Source organism: Equus caballus, chromosome 26, assembly GCF_041296265.1.
Source record: "Equus caballus isolate H_3958 breed thoroughbred chromosome 26, TB-T2T, whole genome shotgun sequence".
Classification (NCBI taxonomy): Eukaryota; Metazoa; Chordata; class Mammalia; order Perissodactyla; family Equidae; genus Equus; species Equus caballus.
In genome coordinates, this window is record NC_091709.1 from 7435740 (window position 1) to 7458167 (window position 22428).

Genomic DNA, 22428 nt, shown 5'->3' on the forward strand with positions numbered 1-22428 from the left:
GAAGTCGACAAATTGGTTATCTTAAATCAACACTGACGGACAAAGTTTTAAAAGACAACTGAGGTTATTTTCAGATTATGCGTCACCTGTCAACAACATAACCCTGGAAAAACTGTAAAGGTGACGTGGCCAGGAACCAAAGCCTCAAGGGCCCTTTCACCTCCTTCAGATGGACCATCCAGCTTTCACCCTCCAAGGGATTTGAATATGTTTTACTTGCCGTATGTCTGTTCTCAGCATGAGTTGAAAGATTTCCTTGCTTAAAAGCTACAGCCTTTACGGTCACTAAAAGGCTGCTTGATTTTGTGTTTGCAACCTGGGGGCATCCCAACTGTAATATCAGGTGATTGAGACACACACTTTACAGAAACCATTATAAAAGGACTTTGTAAGGTGTTCTCTCTTACTCAAAAACTACAATTTCTGGAAAGCTTGAAAGGATCAATCACATACTTACATTAAAATTAGCAAAACTTTCAAAAGCCCTTGAGCTCCCTTGGCCAAAGGCGCTCTCACTAGCCCTTATGGTCAGACAGTCTACTCCCTCTGGGACACACTGCTCATCTTCCTGTGAGCTGGTGACTGGAAGGCCCACGCATGTAGAGATTTCACCTGCTACATTAGGCTCTGCCAACTGCGGCAGATGTGGCAAAATATTGCAAAGGACTCACGTACTATAGCCACCTCTGTCATCAAAAGTGAAGACCACCTTCCCACAATGTCTTCCTAAACAACCTCTTCATAAGCTTCCACCAGGAGATTTCATCGACTGGAAGAGATACTGGAGAAAACTGCTCTTGAATCTTGTTGGAAGGGCCTTTATCAGGTGCTGTTGACAAGTAAGCAGTGAAACCCCAAGGAGTCAACACTGGGGTTCATGTTTCACAACTAAGAAAACTATTCAGAATTGCACACAATTGGAAAGCTACTCCAATATGGGACCTCAAACTCAGGACTCTCTGAGATCCCCCGGAAGCAAATCTTGGAAAGCAGACAGCTGGCCCAGACCTTTGGAACAAACAGATGACCCCTGACCACAGATAGTTTTTGGTCCACTGTTGGACCAAGACACCTATCTAGTTCCTGTTTCATTTTTTATCTGCTTGTTTGTAATCATTTTTCTCATTTTCTCCAGACCCCTTGTTGTCCTCCACCTACAGTAGCCCTATTTCTTTTCTCCCCTGCTTACTATAATTGTTAGGTCAGAATGTATCATTCTAATGCCATTCTTAGATTATCTTCAACAGTAACCACTGCCCTCAGTCATACTGACTGCTGGATATGCCATCCATCACAAGACCCCCACGATAAGAACATCAGTATTGCAGCTGATGGTGTTTCCATTTGCTCCATCATGGACAACTGACCTTAAGCAAATCAATCTGTGATTTTGCTAGCGTTGCTCTCTCCCGGAAGAAGCTTACAGGAGATTTGACAGACGATTATTACAACCTGTTGACTGACCCAAGATAATTCTAAATTTGGATTCAACCCCCTTCGTAGAGCAATGGGCCAAATACTACTGAGAAGAGACTAAAAGAGAGCCAAACGTGTAACCCAGCTAACGCAAGGTCTTGGTTCCAACTTCATGTCATGAACTCCCTTTTTTCCTGAATTTCCATGCACCCCTACTGGATACTACATCCTTTGTGGCCAGAATAGCTGATCCTGTTTGTCTCAGACCAACATGTCACGCTCTTTAGGAATAAAACTCTGACACTTGTCTGTGCACAGAGATCCTAATTCTATAAACCACCAAGGCTGGAAATTCTGACTCAGATATGAGCTCCAAAATGAGGCCACTCTTGCTTTTTCAGGCACACTACCCAGGGAAATTACTGACTCGTCGTTTACGAGAACAGTCAGAGCAGTGCCCCATCGGAAGAACCATACAAATAGAAAAGACAAATACAAAATAGAAAAGAAAAGAAGTAGAAAATAGGAAGAAACCTGTCACTAACTCTGGCAGAAGTTATTAATGATACTACGTCTGCCCTAGATGTAGGAGAGATGAGTCTCAACTCATTGGCGTGAGTAGTGATGGACAGTTGCCCTGCTCTAGATTTCTTGCTGACTGGTCTTGGTGGTGTCTGTGCCACTGCTAATACTTCCTGTTGTACTTAGATCGATGAAACGGACAAGGTGGAATAAGCTGTAGAACGCCTTACGGAAAAAGCTATTTGCCTCTCAGAGTGATCCTCAGGGCCTGTGGAATTTGTTCTCTTGGCCTGGGTGGGGCGATTAGGATTCCCAGTTCCAAAGCATCTTACGGTAATTACTAATTGTTCTTGTTTTTATCATAGTGGTCATGCTGCTGATCCACTGCATTTGTTAAAGAGAAACCAAAATGGAGTCCACAGTTTGAATATACCCCTAGACCAAACACTCACAGTCACGTAACCAAAACTTAAAACTGGCCTGATTTTCCTGAAAGGCGGACTCTGACCTCAACCAAGACTTAAGTTTTCATGTCAGCGTGACCTTACAGCTTCCTAGCTAATCAGCTACAAACAAGTAAGCTTATGGAGTACTCCTACCCTAAAAGGAATGTTAAGTTTCTAGGAGCCTGTCACAATACAAAGCGATGTACTTGCTCCTTCTCGCTTTAGAAACTGAGCCGCGACTGCTGAGGGCAGGACTCCAAGCCGCTTGTTGTTTGGCAGTCCCTCTGTTTGCAAACAGCTTGTTTCAAACTCAATAAAATATTCTCTCAAGTAAAACTCTCTGAATTTTCTTTTGACGCATTCTATCCAGAGTCTTAAATGCTTCTATACAGTCACTCCCTCATCAGATGATCTCCAGGGTGATACAACAGAAAGGGCAAGAAGATCTTGCAGTTCAGTGGGCTGTGAAGACAACTGAACAATCTCTAAGCAGATCCAGATTTCTAGCTTTTCCTGAATTGGTCAACCTCTCACCGATGAGAGAATGGCCAGGAGCCGGGACTGAGAGACCGAATGTACAAATGGGCAATGGCTAGACCGAAGACAAAAATGGAACTCTGACCCACAGTCCACAGCACTCAGTCTAGGAAGCCAAACAAACTCTACGGCAGTGAACACCAAATGGCCAAGACTTGGTTAGTAAGTGATAGCTTCCCTAGTGTTTGCCCTTAATTTCAACTTAGAACCAACTGGAGAAGCCCAAATATTCACCTCTAACCAATCACAGATAATGCCGTGCTTCTACTTAGCCCAGCTATGGCTTCCCCATGCCAACAGCCTCCTCCTTCAGGCGTACCTGAAGCCTTCTCTTTCTTCCTCTGTAAAGTTTTCCCACTCCTTCGCCTGCCTTTGAGTCTCTGATAAACACAAGTGACGGTGGCTGACTCCCTTGCTATATATAGCAAGGTCAGAATAAATGGCCTTTGCTTGTTCCCGTTTGGGTGCTCTGTGTTTATTTTCACACAGATAATTCATGAGTTGCTATTTGCTGAAGCTGTGTAATAAGCATACGGCCATTCATTTGTACGATCTTCTCTACTTTTGTATGTTTGAAATTTCCCACAGTAAAGAATTTAAAATATCTCAAAAATATCAGTGTCATTAAAGATTTTTAGAAGAACAACAGAGAGTGATTCTAGATTAAAAGAGACTAGAGACATCACAAGTAAATGCAGTGCACGCTCCTTGACTGAACTAGAGACTTTTAAAAAATAGCTACCAAGTACATTATTGGAAAAATTGGGGAAATTAAACTTGGACTGCATATTAGACAGAGCATTGGATCAATGTTAAGTTTTCTGAGTGAATAATTTTTTATATGGCTATGTAGGAGAATGTCCTTGTTCTTGGGAGATGATGTTGAAGTACTTGGAGTAAAGCGTCATGACGTCCGCAATTTAACTCACAAATCATTCATGAAAAAGCACATGTGGGTAGAGAGATAAAATGGATGAAGCAAAATGTTAAAGACTGGCAAAACTAAATGAAAAGTGTAGAGTATAAGTTTAATGTTCTTACAATTTTTCCATAGGTTTAAAGTTTTTCAAAATGAAAAGATAGTGGGAAAAGCTTAATAAAAGTGGGAAAAGTATAATAAAATACATGTAAAATTACCAAAAAGGTAGAAGCAAAAATTCCCAGATACTTACACAAAATGTTTTTTAAATGAAAGGATAATCCAAACACTAATAATAGTTAACTAATATTGAGGAGGAGGGCATAGGATAGATGAGATGGGGTTGAAAACTAGGTTTTGCCGAATGGATACTGTCCATAAAGAAATGCTCTTTGTAAATTATCCTTGTATTCTAAATAGCCTGTCAGTGAAGATTTTCATTTACTTTACTTGAATATTGTTTAGCAGTATGGCACGGCGTCTCCTCCTTTATTTGCCCATCCACCCACGTACCCACCCTGCATCTATCCATGCACCCCTGCAGCCGTCCACCCACCCATCTGAGGGAACGAGTGGACAGTTACTGTTTGTAAATGCCCCTAAACCTCAGAAGAGTGCCAGATATTGTTCAGAACTAGTAGGCTTTTGCGTATTCTTTTTCTGCATGATTGCTCCTGCTCTGACAGTGACTTGTTAAATGTCTCCTTACTAGTTTACTTTCCTCATTTTAATCATTCTTTCTAACTATCTCTGACATACACACACGCATTTTGATGCTAATATTTGGTGCAAAGTGTTATGTCTTCATTATGCTTTGCATATTTCTCACTGTATAGAGATTTTATCTTCAGAGTTAAAGAGTCTAAGAAGTGAAGTAACTAACGAAGAACAAAGCTTCTCAATGAGAAATTACGAAACCAATTCACTCACATACTTCATTATCTGAACCCAAAGGCCCTCAGACTGCGTCCCCCAGGACTACGCACAGAAAATGGAAGCACGCGATGCGATGTGCCGGAAGTCTTCTCGGTGGGACGTTTGGTTCTACTTTATGGGGTGCAGAGAGTTTAAATAACTTGCCCCGTTCAGTCACACAGCGAGAAGATGTTGGAGCCGGTATTCAAGCCACGTCCCCTCAATCAGAGCCAAATCAGGAAGCCTTGGAGGTAACAGAATGACAAAATTGACTCCACCTTGGCGGATTCTGCTAAATCCTAACAACTCTGTGATTCTGCTTTGAAGCTGGCATGGGGTCAGTAAATAAAACTCAGGGCTTGCCAAATGTGGGAAACTTAATGCGGGGTCTCCGCATAAAGCCACGACTCCAAATGGCTCTACTTCCAAAATAAAACTAAATCAGAGACAAACTTTGCCATGCAGATGGAGTGGCAAAGGAATTTGTCTTGACCATGCCTTTCTCAAGTAAGTCTTGACCTAATAATTAATTACCACAAATCGGCCCTGTGGCTAACTCATGCCACATGTAGAAGTCTGAAAAACTTCAAGGAGATAACTGGAAGTGGCCCCAGGTGGATGCATCCCCAAGAGATTGGCTCGAGCGAAAAACGACCAATTTATAAAAAGATAAAATTATCTCCCTGCCTTACACCTGTTTACAAAAAAAAACAAAAAAACCCAGATAGATAGTTCAAGGATGTAAATGTTAAGATAGAAACGTCAGCATTCTTAGTAGAAAGTACAGGGAATATCTTTAGACCTCAGGGCAGGGAAAGATTTCTTAAGCAAGACACAGAAGGCACTTTCTATAAAGACCGACAAATTTGACTATTAAAACTAAGAATTTTATTCACCGAAAGAAACCTTAGAGGAAGTGAAATATAATTTGAATTAGGAAGATATTCACAATACACACAACTGAAAAAAGATTAGCAAGAGATTGAGGGAGAATACATAAAAGGGAGAATTTCCACAATTACTTCGTAGCCTCAAGACTTTTTTACCATGTGCGTGTATTATGACGTCGATTTTTTAAATTAAATTGAAGAAATAAAAATATCCACTAAAGTTAGATTCAATTTCTCCTCTCAGAGATTATCTACTGATATCTGTTGACGCTTAGGTGATGTGGATGAGGATGAGGAAATTCAGGATATTAACACCAACCCCCTTATGAAAATGATCGGAATGTTCCCTTAAAAAGATTTTTAAAAGCAAACACATTATAGCTAACTGTAAGAACAAAACAGCTTGCACAGCACAGCAGATGCTATCTATTCTAAAACAGCTAGCAAACACTATTTCTACAAATTCACTAGAAAAAGTCTGAGAACACGCGTGGGATGATACACACCAGCTTCAGGACAATGATTTCCCATGGGGAGGGAAAGAAAGGATGCTTTACTGATACCTATTTCAAGCAAGCCAGACGCGATGGGGCCATCCCGGCGGCAGGGTGGTTATGTTCCCACGCTCCTCTTCAGCCGCCCAGGGTTCGCTGGTTCAGGTCCCTGGTGCGGACACACCCACCGCTCATCAACCCACGCTGTGGTGGCATCCCTATACAGAGTGGAGGAAGACTGTCACAGATGTTAGCTCAGGGCCAATCTTCCTCACCAAAACAGAAAGGAGAGAGAAGTGAGGCAAATGGGGGAGGGTGGTACATGGGTGTTTGTTACGTAACTTCTTTTGAATGTGTGAAATCTTTAATAATTTAAATTTTTAATTAAAATTAAGAACATTGGAAAGAAACGCGCATCAACACTAGTCTTAGGATATTGGAAACAGGTGGGATTTGTCCGTACTTGCTAAGTTTTCTGTACTGACCGCTCCGCTGTTTACATTTTAAAACACGGCGCACTTGCTTGAACGGCTAATTTAAAGTCCTAGCCAACCAGCGAGTCAGAAGACAACGGGGAGCGCAAGAGACAAAATGGAAACCCCGCGAGCAGGCCTCCCCGCCCGCCCAGGGGGGACGCGAAGCCTCGACGGGCATCCCAGCGACGCCCGGCCACGAGGGCGCGAGCGACCGCCCCACTGGACCAGCCGCGCTCAGCGGCAGGGCCTCCGAAGCTAAGCGACGGCCCATTTGGAGCAGACGGCCACCGACAGCCTCCGAGACCCGGCAGGAGCTCAAACACACAGCAGCTCCAGGTCACAGAGGACGGCCCAGGCCCAGCGACAGGAGGGGCAGGACGCCCGCGACTTGGGCCTGGGGCCAGGCGCCCAGGTCAAGGGGCGGCCCGTCGAGTGGAGGGGGCGGTGGGAGGGGCGGGGCCCGTCGAGTGGGCGGGGGCGGGACCGGCGGGAGGGGCGGGGCCCGTCCTTTGGACGGGGGAGGGCCCGGCGGAGGGGCGGGGCCCGGCGGCAACAGAGAAGGGCCCTGGCCACTGGCCTCCCGGGGTGCGGGGTGCGGGGCGGCGGGTCGGCCTGCCCCTGGGTCGCTGTGCTCGCGCGGTGGACGCGGCAGCGGCTGCGAGGGCCCGCGGGGAGGGGCGGACGCCTGCTGAGGCCCTGGCCGGGCTGCTGCGGCGAACGCCTCCGACCCCGCGGGCTCGGCCCCGGCCGTGGTGGTTTCCCGCGCGGGAGCTGAGCTGCCCGTCGGCGTGCTACCTGGAGGCTCGGCTGGCCGGCTGCGTCTTCGGTGAGCGGCCCCGCGCTGCCGGCGGGACGGCGTCCGCGCTGGGAGGGCAGCCGAGCGGAGCAGCTCCCCACAGTGTCTCGGCCGGGCGGGCTCGCGGGCCGCGTGTGCAGCCCCGGGGCGCGGCTTGCAGCTCTTCCCGCCCCGGCAGCCTTCCCCGAGGCCGGGCCGGCTCCCCTCGCCCTTCCGCGCGCCCCTCAGCGGCGCTCTCTTCCCGCCTAGGCCCCGACCGAGCCGCCGTCCCCGAGACGGAGTGGAGGAGCCAGGTACTGCTGACGGTGCGCGCGGTCGAACCCGGCGGCGCGGTCGAAGTCAGCGTCTTTGGACAGCCCCACGGACAAAATCGGGTGAAGGGCGTCCTGCGGAGCCTCGCGGCCTGGCACTGGGAACGGCGCGCCCGAGGTGAGGGTCCGTGAGCCCTGCGGGAGGGGGGCGCCGCGGGCCGGCCGCTGGGCCGCACCTGGCTTCCCGACGGCCTCTCGGAGCCACCCGGAGCTTCCCGCGGCTTCCAGCTCCGGGCGCGGCGCGCCGCCGCTGGGCGGCCCTGGGCGAGCGGAGGCCGAGCGGGCCCTCGGGCACCTGCGCCGGGACCGCGCGCGCTCTGGCCCCGCGCCGCCCCGGCCAGCCTCAGCCTGCTGAGGCCGTGGTGTCCACACCCCGGGTTCGACCCTCTGCCCTGAGCGAGCGTGCTGCGGCTCCACCGCCCCCTCCGCCCCAAGGACGGAGGGGTGGACAGCCCCGAGCGCTTTCCCTCCTCCAGGGGAGAAGATGGAGCAGCTGGAGGCGTTCTTGAAGGCCCGGGCGCCGCGGCCGCAGCCTCCCGCGCATCTTGTCGTCTGAGCGCTGCCGGGAGCCTTGTGGGAACAGGCCTGCTTTTGCCGGATCCCTTCGGAGAAGCAGGTGTACGCGACATCTCCAGCCTTCTGGCTTGCGTCTCTTCCGGTAGTGGCTCCATTATTTTGATGCGAACGTGAGTTTGTAGTGTCATTCTAGTAAAGAAATGAGCTTCCCTTTTGCTCTTTGCTCACTTACAACTAACGAATTTATGAAAGACTGACTCTGTTCATTCACGTCCTGACGTGGCGGGGTAAGAGGCTGATAGGTAGTGGTTCTAGTTGTTTTTCTCCTCTTGGTTTCTGCTGTTTTGAAACTCCTAACCCCGTGATGCTTTTATGGTCAGAGTCAGGCCCTCAGGTACCGGGGCAGAGACGCAGGGGCAGTCTGCTTTGGGTTTTCTGCATCATTCGTTCTCAGACTTTAAAAGGGGCCAGAAGCACCTTGAGAGCTTGCTAACACGGTCTCCTAGGCTGCTGCTCCGTGACGCCGATTCCGTACCCTGGGCCCATGAATTCGCACAGCTGACGAGCTCGTGGGTAATACCGGTGCTTCCCCTCTGAGGGCCACCCTTCCGAAGCCGAAGCCGGGGGTTTGGCCCCTGAGGATGGCAGCGAGTGTGCCTTTTCTTCTTGGAGTGGAGCCTCCCTCCGTGCGCAGCGGCGGGTGTTCCAACACGCAGGCTGAGGCTGCCGGCAGTCATTCTGCTGGTGCCTGGATCCAGCCGTGGAGAGGGGGTATCCTGCTGCCGAGCCCGCTGCCTCCTTCTCCCCTGAGGCCTGCAAGGCTGGGTGGCTTTCCCCTTACCCGTTACAATGCTGTGGGCGGTTTGTGCAAACCAGCTCCCACCCCTTGCTGCGTCCCCTTTCAGGAAGCAGAATTCTGGGGGAGAGGTTGCCAAGGGCTGTGTGGCTTCAGACACAACGTTGGAGTGGATTTGCCTCATGCGGTTTCTTCACCCCTTAGCAGTAACAGACTCTAGCTGTCTGCAAGGGTTTTAAACACACACCTGCACGGGCCTTTTAAAACGTGCTGCTTCGATTATGAATGATATTGAATGTTTTCCTGCTTCGCTTCGCGTTTTTGTAAAATGCCTTTACACTTTTTTGCATTCATTCTCACCATTACTTCTTTCAACTCAGAAGATAAGGATTTTTGTCATCTCCATAAGCGTTCTGTAACAAACAGTTGTCTATTATAACCAATATTTTCCAGCCCTTCTCAGGTTTTTTTTTCGCATATGAGAAATTTGTCCCCCTTACCCCCCCCCCACCCCCTTACGTTTAAGCCCCTGCTTTTTAGGAACTCCTGCTTTTTCTCCTTCTGTAGAAATTTGATAAATATTTCTATAGTTTTGGGGTGGGCCCCGTGGCCGAGTGGTTAAGTTCACGGGCTCCGCTTTGGCAGCCCAGGGTTTCGCCAGTTCGGATCCTGGGTTCGGACCTGGCACAGCTCCTTGGGCCACGCTGAGGTGGCGTCCCACATGGCAGAGCCAGGAGGACGTACAGCTAGGATATACAGCTATGTACTGGGGGGGCTTTGGGGAGAAGAAGAAGAAGAAGAAAAAGGACTGGCAACAGATGTTAGCTCAGGTGCCGATCTTTAAAAATATACATACATGCTTCTACAGATTCTTTTCTAGTGGGATTCCTACAAAGCCATTGAACATTTATGACTGTTACTTGGAGGAATAGGGTTATGTTTAAACTTGTTTCAATTCTCCGAAAATTATCCCAAATTAAATTACAAGGGTGCTGGCCCCGTGGCTGAGTTGTTAAGTTTGCGTGCTCCGCTTTGGCGGCCCAGGGTTCACCGGTTCGGATCCTGGGTGTGGACCTATGCACCACTGGTCAGGCCATGCTGTGGCGGCATCCCACATAGAAGAGCTGGAAGGACTTACAACTAGGAAATACAACTATGTACTGGGGCTTTGGGGAGAAAAACAAGAGGAAGATTGGCAACAGAAGTTAGCTCAGAGCCAGTCTTCCTCTCACACACACACACACACACACACAGTTACTGAACGGTCCCGCACTCCTTCCATTCTTTGCACACGGTGACACGTTGAAGTCCTAACTCCAGTCCCTCAGAATGGTGACTGTATTTGGAGAAGAGGGCCCTTAAGGAGGTATGTAAGGTAAAATGAGGTCATGTGGGTGTGCCCTTATCCCATGTGACTGATGCCTTTAGAAGCAGAGGAAATATGGACACGTGTGAGTGCAGAGGAAAGACTTGTGAGGACACGGCAAGAAGGCAGCCATCTGCAAGCCAAGGAGAGAGGCGTCAGGAGAAACTGAACCTGCTGATGCCTTGATCTTGGACTTGTAGCCTCCACAACTTTGGGAAAATAAATCTCTGTTGTTTAAGCCCCCCGGTCGGTTATTTTGTTACGGCAGTCCTGGCAAACAAATACATTTAATAGGGTTTTTCTCTGTGTGCCCCTTTGTCTGTATGCCAACACAATGTTTTTACTACCTTCATAAATAACCTTTTACTATCTAAAGGGTAGTTGCTCTGTCATTCTGCCTTTCAGGATATGGGGGTAATATTAGCTATGTATGTATGTATTAGAGCTTGTATCACATACGGGGTCCTGTGCCAAGCACCTAAATAGGGTGCTTGGGGCATAAGGGACTTGCTAAGGTCATAGAACTAGGGCGTGGGGGTGGGTGAGATTTGAACCAAAACATTAATTCTAGGGTCTGAACTCGTATCTCCACACTATACTTTCCCATTTGCTTTTATTTTTCTCTGCAGCTGAATTTAGACTCATGTCTCACTGTTTTTATTTCTTTTTAAGAGGAATTAGAGTCAACCTTAATTTGTGAAGAATCCACAGTATTTGTTCTATTGAAGGACGAGACGAGGTTTTTTCTGACAAGTTGCTGAAATAGAGATATTTAGAAGTAGCACAGCCAAAATAAAAATAGCATCATTGACTTTATCTGATGATAAGTGTACTACATGCTCAATAATTTTTAAAGTAAGGCAATATATAAAGTATTAAAATTACTCAAAAAAGTCTCACTGAGCATATGTTACTTTCAAGTAGCTTTCTGTTACTCCAAATGCTTTTCTTTTTTCTTTTCTTTTTTTTTGTGGAAGATTAGCCTTGAGCTAACTACTGCCAATCCTCCTCTTTCTGCTGAGGAAGATTGTCCCTGAGCTAACATCCATGCCCATCTTCCTCTACTTTACACGTGGGACGCCTACCACAGCATGCCTTTTGCCAAGCGGTGCCATGACTGCACCCAGGATCCGAACCAGTGAACCCCGGGCCGCCGAGAAGCGGAACGTACGAACTTAACCGCTGCCCCACCGGGCCCGCCCCTCCAAATGTTTTTCTATTATTTTGGTAAAGATTTTATTGATACGTAGCATTCATATAAAAACATGCACATCCAAAGTGTGAGAAGATTCGTCAAACAATACAAAGAGACCACATCCATATAGCCAGCAGCCAGAGAAGAAAACCATTACCAGCACTCCAGAAGCCTCCATTTGCCTCCTTCCCAAGGATAACTACTGTTCTGGCTTAAACATAAGTGGAATTGTGGTAAGATTTTTATCCACGCTGCGAGTAGCTGCAGTTCCATATGAATTAACCGTAACCTAGTGTTCTGTTCCATGCACGTCCACGTTGACTGTTTCCTGTTCAGGCCCAGAACGAATAGCGCTCCTATGAAAATTCTCCTACGTGACTTTTGGTGCGCACGTACACGCATTTCTGTTGAGTATATATCTGGAATTGAAATTGCTGGGTTATAGGGTGTGCTTAAGTTCAAGTTGCCAAGGTGATTGAACCAGCTTATGTTCCTTCCAGCAGCGTACGAGACTTCCGATTGCCCTCCATCTTGGTCAACAGTCAGAATTTTCATTTCAGAGACTTTGGGTATTAGTGCTGTTGCGCTGCAATTTTTAAAACTTTCATTGCTTGATTGGTTATAATTTGCATACTATAAGATTGTGTGTATATAATTAAAATCTTTTTAGGTAAACTTATGACTTGTGCCACTATCACCACAAACCAGTTTGGGAACATTTCCGTCACTCCAGAATGCTCCCTTGTGCCTGTTTGCAATCGGTCATCACCACTGTCTCCAGCTCCCGGCAACCAGTCTGCTTTCTGTCTTTGCAAGTCGCCTTTTCTGAACATTTCATACACATAGAATAGTATAGCACGTAGGCTTTTGCGTCTGGCTTCTTCATCGAGTTGGAATAGCTCTGCTTTTTCATTGGGGGATTTAGTCCCTTCCAATTTAATGGAATTATCTGTATGATTGGACTTATATCTGCCATTTTGCTTTTTGTTTCCTGTCTTATGTCTTGTTTGTCCTTTTCCTCCTTCATTATTATGTGCTAGATGAATATTTATGTGCCATTTTAATTACTGTTTTTTAAATGATTTTTTTTTCTTAGTGTCGCTTTAGGGATTGTAAAAATCTTAACTCATTACATTTCACTTCAGATTAGTGAAAACTTATTTCTGATAAAATGTAGAGACTTTCTTTAATTGAAATATCTGTGAATAAACGTAAAAAGGACAAAGGCTAAATCGGTGCCCACAATTTGAAGGGAGGGAGGAAGGAAAAACAACTGAATAAATGGAGACACTGCATTCTCGGATAGCAAAGTCGAGTGTGGCACAGATGTCAATTCTTCCCAGATTAATCTAAAACCTCGATGCGATTCCAATTATAATTGCAACCACGTTTTTAGGGGGTGATGCCGCAGGGTGAGAGCCCTTCTGAAAGCCCGATTATACAGGTGCTTCAGAAGGACTCGGGAAGGCTATAACGAAGGTATTTCCTAGGTGTCTAATGAAAAGTTCGGATGAGGTGAGTAGTACAGATGTACATTAACTGAATCTGAGGTACTAACAGAAGTACACAGGCAGATGTAGAGATAGCCTGTCACATATGCTCCACAACTGAATTCTCAGGCGACTCCGGAGAAGCCGTAAAGAACTGAAATGGTATTCCTTGATACCTTTATTGAGCCCATTCAAAGACAGACTGTTCACACTACACTATTTGCTGCCGCCAGTGTCCCCTGCCCCCAGAGACGCAGGCAGGATTCTCTGCTCAGACGGTCGGTCTGCAGTTCTCTCCCTCCGTTACAAATCCTGCTTTTGTTTTGGATGTTTCCTCATGGTGAGATCTAGGTTATGTATTTTTGGCAAAAATGCTGGGTGAACCATGTTGCGTCTTAGTGCACCACGTCAGGAGGCACACGGCTTTGTCCCCCGCCCCTCCCCCGCTTAGTGATATTTTGAAAGCCGTATTTTGGTCAGAAGCGTGGAGATGAGAAATTCTGATGAGGGAAATAGTGCCAACCTGGCTTAACTAAAGTGGAGCTGCGGGCGGACCTTGAGACGGGCTGTGATGCGTGCTGCACAGCTGAGCTCAAAAGTTGTCTGCAGATTCTGTCAACAGTGAAGTTCTCCTCTGATGTCTTTCGTCAGCGTATTCAGAACCTGCCCAGACTGGCCTCTTTACTAACCCTCAGGCATTTTACCTGCAAAAATGTACAAACAAGAGTCACTATTTCCAGACTCGTGTAGTTTTTGCCTTTGTTCCTTGACAATCTTCCGTTGACTGCCTTGGGCCTCAGTTCCCCGAGTCCTCCCGTCTAATTCACCGCCTTCTTTTAATTGGTAAGATATACTCTTTCATGCATGTATAATGTACATGTAGTCCAAAGGATGAAATGAGCGCTCTACTTCTTCTGCCACACGTCAGCTGGGTGAGCAGTGTGGGATAGGTTGCCAAGAGACCAAAGACAAGACCTGGAAGCATAGAATGAGACATATGGGTTCACTGGGGAGTTGCTTACAGGGAAGGTCCAGTGGCAGCCGCCTGGACAGGCAATGTGCACCTGCTGCCGCCTCCTGAGAGAAACTTGCTTAAGTAGGCAGGGGAACAAAGCCTGTGTGCTCACCAAGGGGGACTGTCCCTGTATGACCTGCATTCCAAGGACCAGAGCTCCCCACCCCTCCCCCACCCCCGGAGGACGTCTGTCTTCCCTCAGACCAGGGGGCCCTTGTGCTAACTCTCCCAAGAGAAAACAGCTGGGTTGGCCAAGCCCAGGACTGTGATCATCATTGAGTGCTGGCATGTAGCCCAGACAAGGAGCCTCAAGGACGTGTGGTTTACAGGGCACACGAGCCAGTGCCCCTACACTAGTGTACCTTAACAGAACAAAACCAGTATTTCGGGAAGCCGTCTGTGTATACCTTTTCCCTCAACCAATTTTCTATGTATTTTTGTAGGTTGCTTCATCTGAAAAACAAAGGACCAAGACTTCCAATTGAACAGTGAGAGTAGGCTTGTCTTCTCAGATATTAAAACATTCTGTAAAGCTGCAGAGTTAAAACAGTTGGGTAGATATTGAAGACAGAAAAGTGACACATATGAACATAAAACAGATTGGTAACATTGAGTTTATGTGAGTATATCAAAAATAGCTTTCATACCATGTAATGAGAAGATAAAGTGGTATGGCCATCTTGTAGGGAAGTTTGGCAATATAACAGTTGTAAAGTTGCTCATTCTTTAACCTAGCAATTCCAATTCTAGGAAGCTCTCCTTTAGAAATATTCCAACGTGGACACAAAGGTGCAAGTAGAAATTCAGTGCAGCAGTTTGTAACTGAGAAATCTGGGAAACAAGTTAATCAGCTAACAGGAAGGGAAAGGTTAAATTAAACTGTCCCTGTCCTCAAGAAAATCAAGCTGTGGAAGAAAACAGTAAGTGCAATTATGTAAGAGTACAAGGTAAGCTGTTAACAGTGGTTTCCCGTAAGAGTAGGTTTGAGAGAGCACATAGGGAGATCTGGGGACTTTGATCTGGGTGAAAACGGGTGGCACTGTCTCATGCCCTGCTTTGGGAGAAATCTACTAGGTTCCTTCTTTTATTGAGGTCACATTGGTATAAATTGGTGAAATTATATAAATTTCAGGTGTACATCATTATATTTTGACTTCTGTATAGACTACATCGTGTTCACCACCAATAGTCTAGTTTTTATCTGTCACCGAACAAATGTACCCCTTTACCCCTTTTACTCTCCCTCCATCCCTCCCCTCTGGTAACCACCAATCTATGCTCTGTTCTGTGTGTTTGTTGTTTTACCTTCCACATATGAGTGAAATAATACCGTATTTGGCTTTCTCTGTCTGACTTATGTCGCTTAACATAATACCCTCAAGGTCCAGCCACGTTGTCGCAAATGGCAAGACTTTATCCTTTTGTTATGGCTGAGTAGTATTCCATTGTATCCATATGCCACATCTTCTTTATCCATTCATCCATTGATGGGCACTTAGGTTGTTTCCAAGTCTTGGCTATTGTGAATAATGCTGCAGTAAACACAGGAGTGCGTACAACTCAACAACAACAACAAATTAAAAAATGGGCAGAGGATCTGAACAGACATTTTTCCAAAGGAGATATATAGATGGCCAATAGGCACATGGAAAAATGGTCAACATCACTATTTTGTAGGGAAATGCAAATCAGAACCACAATGAGATATCACTTCATGCCTGTCAGAATGGCTATTGTTGAAAAAACAACAAATAACAAGCGTTGGGGAGGATGTGGTGAAAAGGGAACATTTTTGGCAAAACTGCTAGTGGGAATGTAAACTGGAGCAGCCACTATGGAAAACAGTATGAAGATTCCTCAAAAAATTAAGATAGAACTACCATACGATCCAGCTATTCCCCTTCTGGGTATTTATGCAAAGAACATGAAATTCATAATTCTAAAAGATATATGCACTCCTAGGTTTCTTTTTCTAAAATCGATACTTTATATACATAAAGAATTTTACATAACGTCGTTACACCTAACTGCTTTTATTTGAAGTTCAACCTCCTTTTCTTGGCTCTCTCCAATCTCCAAGCAAGGATGTTTACTCATACCATCTTCTTCCTTCACAAAATCGTCTCAGACGTGACTGTATGTGTGTGCGTGTGTTCAGATATTTTTGTCTAAGTTTTGGAATAAAGACTCCTAAATGTTCCATTGGCTTGCTACCTGCCTCTCAGTAATCTTTCTTGTAAAGGAGAGAATCTGACGTTCCGGTCATGTGGGTACTATGTAGAGGAAAAACAAAACAAAACAAAAAACATTGAGAACTAAGGTTCTAGTCTGATGTAGCCTCAGTTGGAACTTTGAGTCTACCCTGATTTTGAGTCTTAAATGTTTCAAGTTCACTCCACCTAGGTTTTTCTTTGCCTCTTCTAAAAAGACTTAATAGCCTACTGTACATTCACCTTTGCATCTTTGTTTCCCTTACTATAAACGGTCATTTAAAATTGGAGTGACCATCTATTAGCAGCGATCCAAAAGTCTATGACAGACATGCCACTCCCTGGGCTCTAAAGTTAGGTTTCCTTGAATTTTTAAAGTGAACGTTTTGTAACACTAAGATTAATGCGCGCTCTTGTCTTTTAACCCTAGCACCCAGCTGTTAAGAGTTTGCTTCCTTCTTCCAGCAAAGGCACAGACATCCCAGTCGCCAGGAAAACGTGATGGATTGGCAATCATACTACAATATGTAACTGTACAAATTAACATGTGGTACATCTTAAATTTACACAATGTTCTATATCAAATATGTTTCGATTAAAAAAAAAAGACAGAGGGTTCCACTGCCGCCCACGCCAGGGCTCCCAGCTGCTGGGGTTGCTAAGGGCAGAGTCACCAGCACTGCTTGTGTCTCGCTGCTGTCAAACCTCAGTGAAGGTCAGTGACCCGGGCGAGCCTTGAGGGGGCTCTTCCTCCCACTCTCCCCCTCCTCGCGCTGGCTTGCTGCTCACAGCGCCGCCGCCGCACGCCCAGCCGCGAGGCCGGCTGGGAACCACGCGCTCGCGCGCCGCGCCGCCTTGAGGAGAGACCCCGCAGGCTGGGCGAGCTCTCCCCGCCAGGGCGACTCCACGGGCCGCGCGCCCTCTCACCTGGCAGAGCCAGGCGTACGCGGGTAAAAGGCGCAAGGGAAGCACCTGCGTGGCCGGAAAACGGCGGCGTGGGGTCAGCTAGAAATCCCAGCGAGCGCACCTGCCTCTGGAGAGAAATCAGCCTAGAGCTCATATTGGCTGCTGAAGGAACGTGCCTCTCCCTGCCCTTCCACTGGCAATTAAGAGACGTTAGGGAAACTCCATTCTTCATTAAGGAGGTTCAGCTCTTTATTACAACTCTTTGTATTCGTATTTGCAAACACTGAACATGGATGGGGGACGAAGAACAACCCACCCACGCTCCAGATAGAGGCAACGCTAAAGTGGAAGCCCCTCTCTCACCCCAGGCGGAAATGCCTTCATAAGAGGGTGACCCGGCCCTGGGTGGTGTCCCGGGAGCCCTGCGTTGCCGCCTCCCGGAGGGCCTCGCGGGAGCTCTGCTTTCCCGCTTCCTGGGCAGGGGCCTTCTCTGAGCCTGGAAGAAGAAGATGAGATCATCTCACCTGTGGCCCCATACTCTTTCCACAAATAGAGTCATCCGCAGCAGCTGCGGGGGTTGGGAACCGGAATCTGAAAGCAGCGGGTGATCCCTTGATCTAGAGGGGATTGGGGAGGGGGGGAGGACATAGTGGTTACTGGGCACATGTGTGTGGTGATAGATTATAATTTATCTTTGGGTGGTGAAGCTGATGTAATCTACACAGAAATCAAAATATCATGATATACACCTGAAATTTATATGATATTATAAATCAATGTTACTGTAATAAAAAAAATTTTAAAGAAAAACTGAAACACCAGGCTTGTGGCAATGAAAGAGGTTGAATATCTAAAGGCAGACAGAAGAGGAGGTGGGAGTTAGGACTCAGATCCACCTCCTCAAAGGGAGTGTCGACGAAAATAATCCATAACCAATCTATAAATGAAAATTTGGGTGAGTTTATTGAGCTTAAATCTTAGGATTATAACCTGGGAGAGTCTTTCCACAAAGGAAGAGAGCACTCCAAAGAAGTGAGGGTACACAGGGTAGTTATATACCCTCAAAGAGGGTGTTTCGCATATGACTGAAATGTCCCTCCCACAATAGTCACAAGATTGCCCTGTCTGCACAGCGCTTGATGGACACAGCAGGGAGTGGGTCTGCTATCTTGGTGGGCGTAGCAGGAGGCAAGTCTATTGTTTCGAGCTGCATGGTCACAGGTGAGCACAGCAATCAGTTTCTAGCCTAAGGAAAGATACTTAATCCTTAAGGAGATGCCAACATTGGGAGGGGGAGGGAAGTTGCACCTTTATCTCAAGGGCCTTTTGCTCTTGCCATAGGGAATCTCTAAAGCAGATATACAATGTGTGCTCAACGGCCTCTGTCAGGCCCTTTTGGAAAGGCAAGGTCAGGCCGAATTAGGTTTACACCAAATGACTTCCTCATATACTCCAATATATCCTATTACTTGCCATTTTTATTTGTCAGGAGAAATGCAGGAGTTTTTATCTGCAGTTGTAGGTAGCGGAGTGGAGTGCATGGCCATGGTGGTGGGCACATTCCCACCAGCATGTTTGGCCTTAAAGACTGAGTTTCTTTTTCCTTGACCTTCTGGACTTTTCTGGTTACTTCTCATCTTCAGCCTGTGTTTGGCCTTGTGAGGCTGCAGCTTGATGTCTGGACCTTGACTCCCTGGGAAAGGCAGCTCACTCATACACTAAGTAGGGACAGAAAGACCTGGTTGTGTTAAACAACAGTTGGTTGTGCTGAATGTGCACAGCTGCAGTTAGCAAAGCTTATCTCAAACGTTTTTTGCTCTAGCGGAGATTTTTTAACTTCTTTGTGCTGGGTTTCACTTTCCTCCTCCGGTGTCCAGAGCACACGGACCATCTTCTGTTGGGTGTACTCAACTGTCTCTGACAGGTTAAGGAAGAACCTGGAAATGTGGTGGCCTCTGGGGAGGGAACTTATCTGTCAGGGCTCAGGAGGAATTGTCTGTAGAGCTATTAGCTGGTGTGCCCCTTTAAAAACCAGGTGTCCTTGAGGGTCATGTCTGGACTCTGCCCCAGCGCTCATGATGATAACAGTCCTGGTTTGGCCAACCCAGCTGCTTTCTCATGGGAGAGAGCACCAAGACCCTCACAGGCTGAGAGAAGACGGAGGCCCTCCAGGGCGGGGGATGGGGGACTGGGGACAGGGGGCGGGGGCCCTGGTCCTTGGAATGCAGGTTGTACCGGGACAGTGCCCCTCGGCAAGCAAGCAGCCCTTGCTCCTCTGCCTACCTAAGCAAGCTTCTCTCAGGGGTCAGGGGGTGGTATCGGATGCACATTGCCTGTCTATCCAGCCACCACTGGACCTTCCCTGTAAGTAACTCCCAGTAAACCCCTATGTCTCATTCTCAGGGTCTTTTCTTCTGTCTCTCGGCAACCTATCCCACACTGCTCACCCAATCGGGCATGTGGTGGGACAGTGGGGCTGGGGGGGGGGGACTTACTTTAGCCCTTGAATATCTTTTTTACTCCTTGAGTTTTTTCTTTTTCTTTGTTTCTGAAATTTTTTGAGGTAACATTGATTTATATTATATAAATTTGAGGTGTACGTTGTTGCATTTCAATTCTGTAGAGACTACAACGTGGTGATCACCCAAAGTATAGTTTCCATCACCATACAAATGTGCCCCAGTTTTTGCTTTTTCTATGCATGTAAGTAGATTTCCCATTAGTTATTCTAGAGCCAACCCTGAAGGCCTAGTGGTTAACATTTGGAGCTCTCACTGCTTCCACCACCTGAGTTGTTTCCCAGTGGCAGAACCATACCACCCCTCTGTCAGTTGCCATGCTGTGGTGGGAGCTCACATAGAAGGACTTACAACTAGGATATATAACCACACACTAGGGCTTTGAAGAGAGGAAAACAAAAGTTATTCCAGCCTCCCAGGAATGCCAAACTGGTTCCATCAAAACTGAAAGGCACCTGAGTCTCTGCAAATATCACTTTGCTCCTCTGAAGGATATTGTCCTGATGTCGGATCTTCCCTATCTCCCTGAGTCCACACTTAAGGTTGCTGCAGCTTCCCAGATGGTAGCCTTACGCCAGGAGCTCTGCCCTTCCTTCCCAGCACACTGGGAAAAGGGCAGATCCCAACGTAGGCATCGCTGGGAGAGTGTCCCAGGTGCTCAACTCAGTGCCCCTGCACCATCCGGGGAAGACGTCTAGGCTGCCAGGTTTGGGAGGCGAGGCCTTGAATCCAATGGGAAGGCCCTAATGGGGAGGGGCTTGCCAAAAACCCTTCAAATAAGGCAGAGGCCAGGGCGCTACTGCGGCAGTCGGTCCCAACGGCAGCCTTAGGGTTTACAACTGTACCACGGTCCCTGCGGGGCCCACCAAAGCATGGCTACTCCCAAGCGGTTTACCACGCTCCTGCAGCTGGAGCAGCAAGAAGGGACTCTATTTGAGGTGCTCGGTAACCCCACTAAGCGGCCCTACTGGTTCCATTCCATGTACCTGAAGAGTCCAAAAGCAGTTCCTCTTGAGGCATGGCTGGTGGAAGCAATCTTTGGTGAGTGGGCCTGAGAGGGGCAGCGATGCTGCTTCCTCCCTATCCCATCCCCCAGAGTGGCTGGGCACCTTGGCAAGCCTGTCCTGTGGCCCTGGCCCCAACCCCGGCCCCTCCGCACCCCACCTCCTTCACTTCCTTCATCACCGCCCCCAAGCACCACCCCTGGAGACCTCTTTGTCTCCTGCGCAGGCCCAGGAGGAGAGCACATTCCGCACGTCGAGTGTGTGTCGCAAACCCTGCTTCACGTTAATCAGTGGGGCCGCGAAGGCGAGGCTGAGATCTTGATATTTGGTCGGCCTGATTACCAGAAGGATGTATGCAAGATGATCATGAGCTTGGCTGACTATCACCGCCAACTCCAGGCACAAAGTATGGGCTGGGGAGAGCAAGGGTGCCCCGGGCAGGCCCTGGTTCCTTGGGAGGGATCCTGATGCTTCCTGGCTGTGGTTGGGCGGCAGTCTCATCCTTAGCTCGCCCAAGAGAAGTTTTCTTCTTTGCAAGGGATCTCCAAGGCCAAATTGACCCGCTGCTTTCAGATTCCGGTTCCCAACCCCCGCAGCTGCTGCGGATGACTCTATTTGTGGAAAGAGTATGGGGCCACAGGTGAGATGATCTCATCTTCTTCTTCCAGGCTCAGAGAAGGCCCCTGCCCAGGAAGCGGGAAAGCAGAGCTCCCGCGAGGCCCTCCGGGAGGCGGCAACGCAGGGCTCCCGGGACACCACCCAGGGCCGGGTCACCCTCTTATGAAGGCATTTCCGCCTGGGGTGAGAGAGGGGCTTCCACTTTAGCGTTGCCTCTATCTGGAGCGTGGGTGGGTTGTTCTTCGTCCCCCATCCATGTTCAGTGTTTGCAAATACGAATACAAAGAGTTGTAATAAAGAGCTGAACCTCCTTAATGAAGAATGGAGTTTCCCTAACGTCTCTTAATTGCCAGTGGAAGGGCAGGGAGAGGCACGTTCCTTCAGCAGCCAATATGAGCTCTAGGCTGATTTCTCTCCAGAGGCAGGTGCGCTCGCTGGGATTTCTAGCTGACCCCACGCCGCCGTTTTCCGGCCACGCAGGTGCTTCCCTTGCGCCTTTTACCCGCGTACGCCTGGCTCTGCCAGGTGAGAGGGCGCGCGGCCCGTGGAGTCGCCCTGGCGGGGAGAGCTCGCCCAGCCTGCGGGGTCTCTCCTCAAGGCGGCGCGGCGCGCGAGCGCGTGGTTCCCAGCCGGCCTCGCGGCTGGGCGTGCGGCGGCGGCGCTGTGAGCAGCAAGCCAGCGCGAGGAGGGGGAGAGTGGGAGGAAGAGCCCCCTCAAGGCTCGCCCGGGTCACTGACCTTCACTGAGGTTTGACAGCAGCGAGACACAAGCAGTGCTGGTGACTCTGCCCTTAGCAACCCCAGCAGCTGGGAGCCCTGGCGTGGGCGGCAGTGGAACCCTCTGTCTTTTTTTTTTAATCGAAACATATTTGATATAGAACATTGTGTAAATTTAAGATGTACCACATGTTAATTTGTACAGTTACATATTGTAGTATGATTGCCAATCCATCACGTTTTCCTGGCGACTGGGATGTCTGTGCCTTTGCTGGAAGAAGGAAGCAAACTCTTAACAGCTGGGTGCTAGGGTTAAAAGACAAGAGCGCGCATTAATCTTAGTGTTACAAAACGT

General features: G+C 48.0%; 2 protein-coding genes across 2 annotated transcripts; both read left to right on the forward strand.

Annotated features, from left to right (window-relative positions):
- The first annotated feature begins 6231 nt into the window (after nucleotides 1-6231).
- Nucleotides 6232-16300, forward strand: LOC138920858 (oocyte-expressed protein homolog). The gene is made up of 4 exons (XM_070252103.1): nucleotides 6232-6311; nucleotides 7020-7441; nucleotides 7661-7840; nucleotides 8199-16300. The coding sequence occupies exons 1-4, from the start codon at nucleotides 6232-6234 to the stop codon at nucleotides 8276-8278; spliced, it is 762 nt and encodes a 253-aa protein (XP_070108204.1). The 3' UTR covers nucleotides 8279-16300.
- Nucleotides 16301-20536: 4236 nt separating this feature from the next.
- On the forward strand, nucleotides 20537-21679 carry KHDC3L (KH domain containing 3 like, subcortical maternal complex member). Its single transcript, XM_070252709.1, has 3 exons — nucleotides 20537-20776; nucleotides 20966-21145; nucleotides 21408-21679. The coding sequence occupies exons 1-3, from the start codon at nucleotides 20608-20610 to the stop codon at nucleotides 21521-21523; spliced, it is 465 nt and encodes a 154-aa protein (XP_070108810.1). The 5' UTR covers nucleotides 20537-20607; the 3' UTR covers nucleotides 21524-21679.
- The last annotated feature ends 749 nt before the right edge of the window (nucleotides 21680-22428 follow it).

Excerpts from the sequence above, each read along its gene's own strand:
- LOC138920858 (XM_070252103.1), top strand. The coding sequence starts at position 6,232 with ATGGGGCCATCCCGGCGGCAGGGTGGTTATGTTCCCACGCTCCTCTTC. Across the intron at positions 7,442-7,660 it reads GCTGGCCGGCTGCGTCTTCG|GCCCCGACCGAGCCGCCGTC; the intron begins GTGAGCGGCCCC and ends CTTCCCGCCTAG. Across the intron at positions 7,841-8,198 it reads CTGGGAACGGCGCGCCCGAG|GGGAGAAGATGGAGCAGCTG; the intron begins GTGAGGGTCCGT and ends TCCCTCCTCCAG.
- KHDC3L (XM_070252709.1), top strand. The coding sequence starts at position 20,608 with ATGGCTACTCCCAAGCGGTTTACCACGCTCCTGCAGCTGGAGCAGCAA. Across the intron at positions 20,777-20,965 it reads GCTGGTGGAAGCAATCTTTG|GCCCAGGAGGAGAGCACATT; the intron begins GTGAGTGGGCCT and ends TCTCCTGCGCAG. Across the intron at positions 21,146-21,407 it reads CCGCCAACTCCAGGCACAAA|GCTCAGAGAAGGCCCCTGCC; the intron begins GTATGGGCTGGG and ends TTCTTCTTCCAG.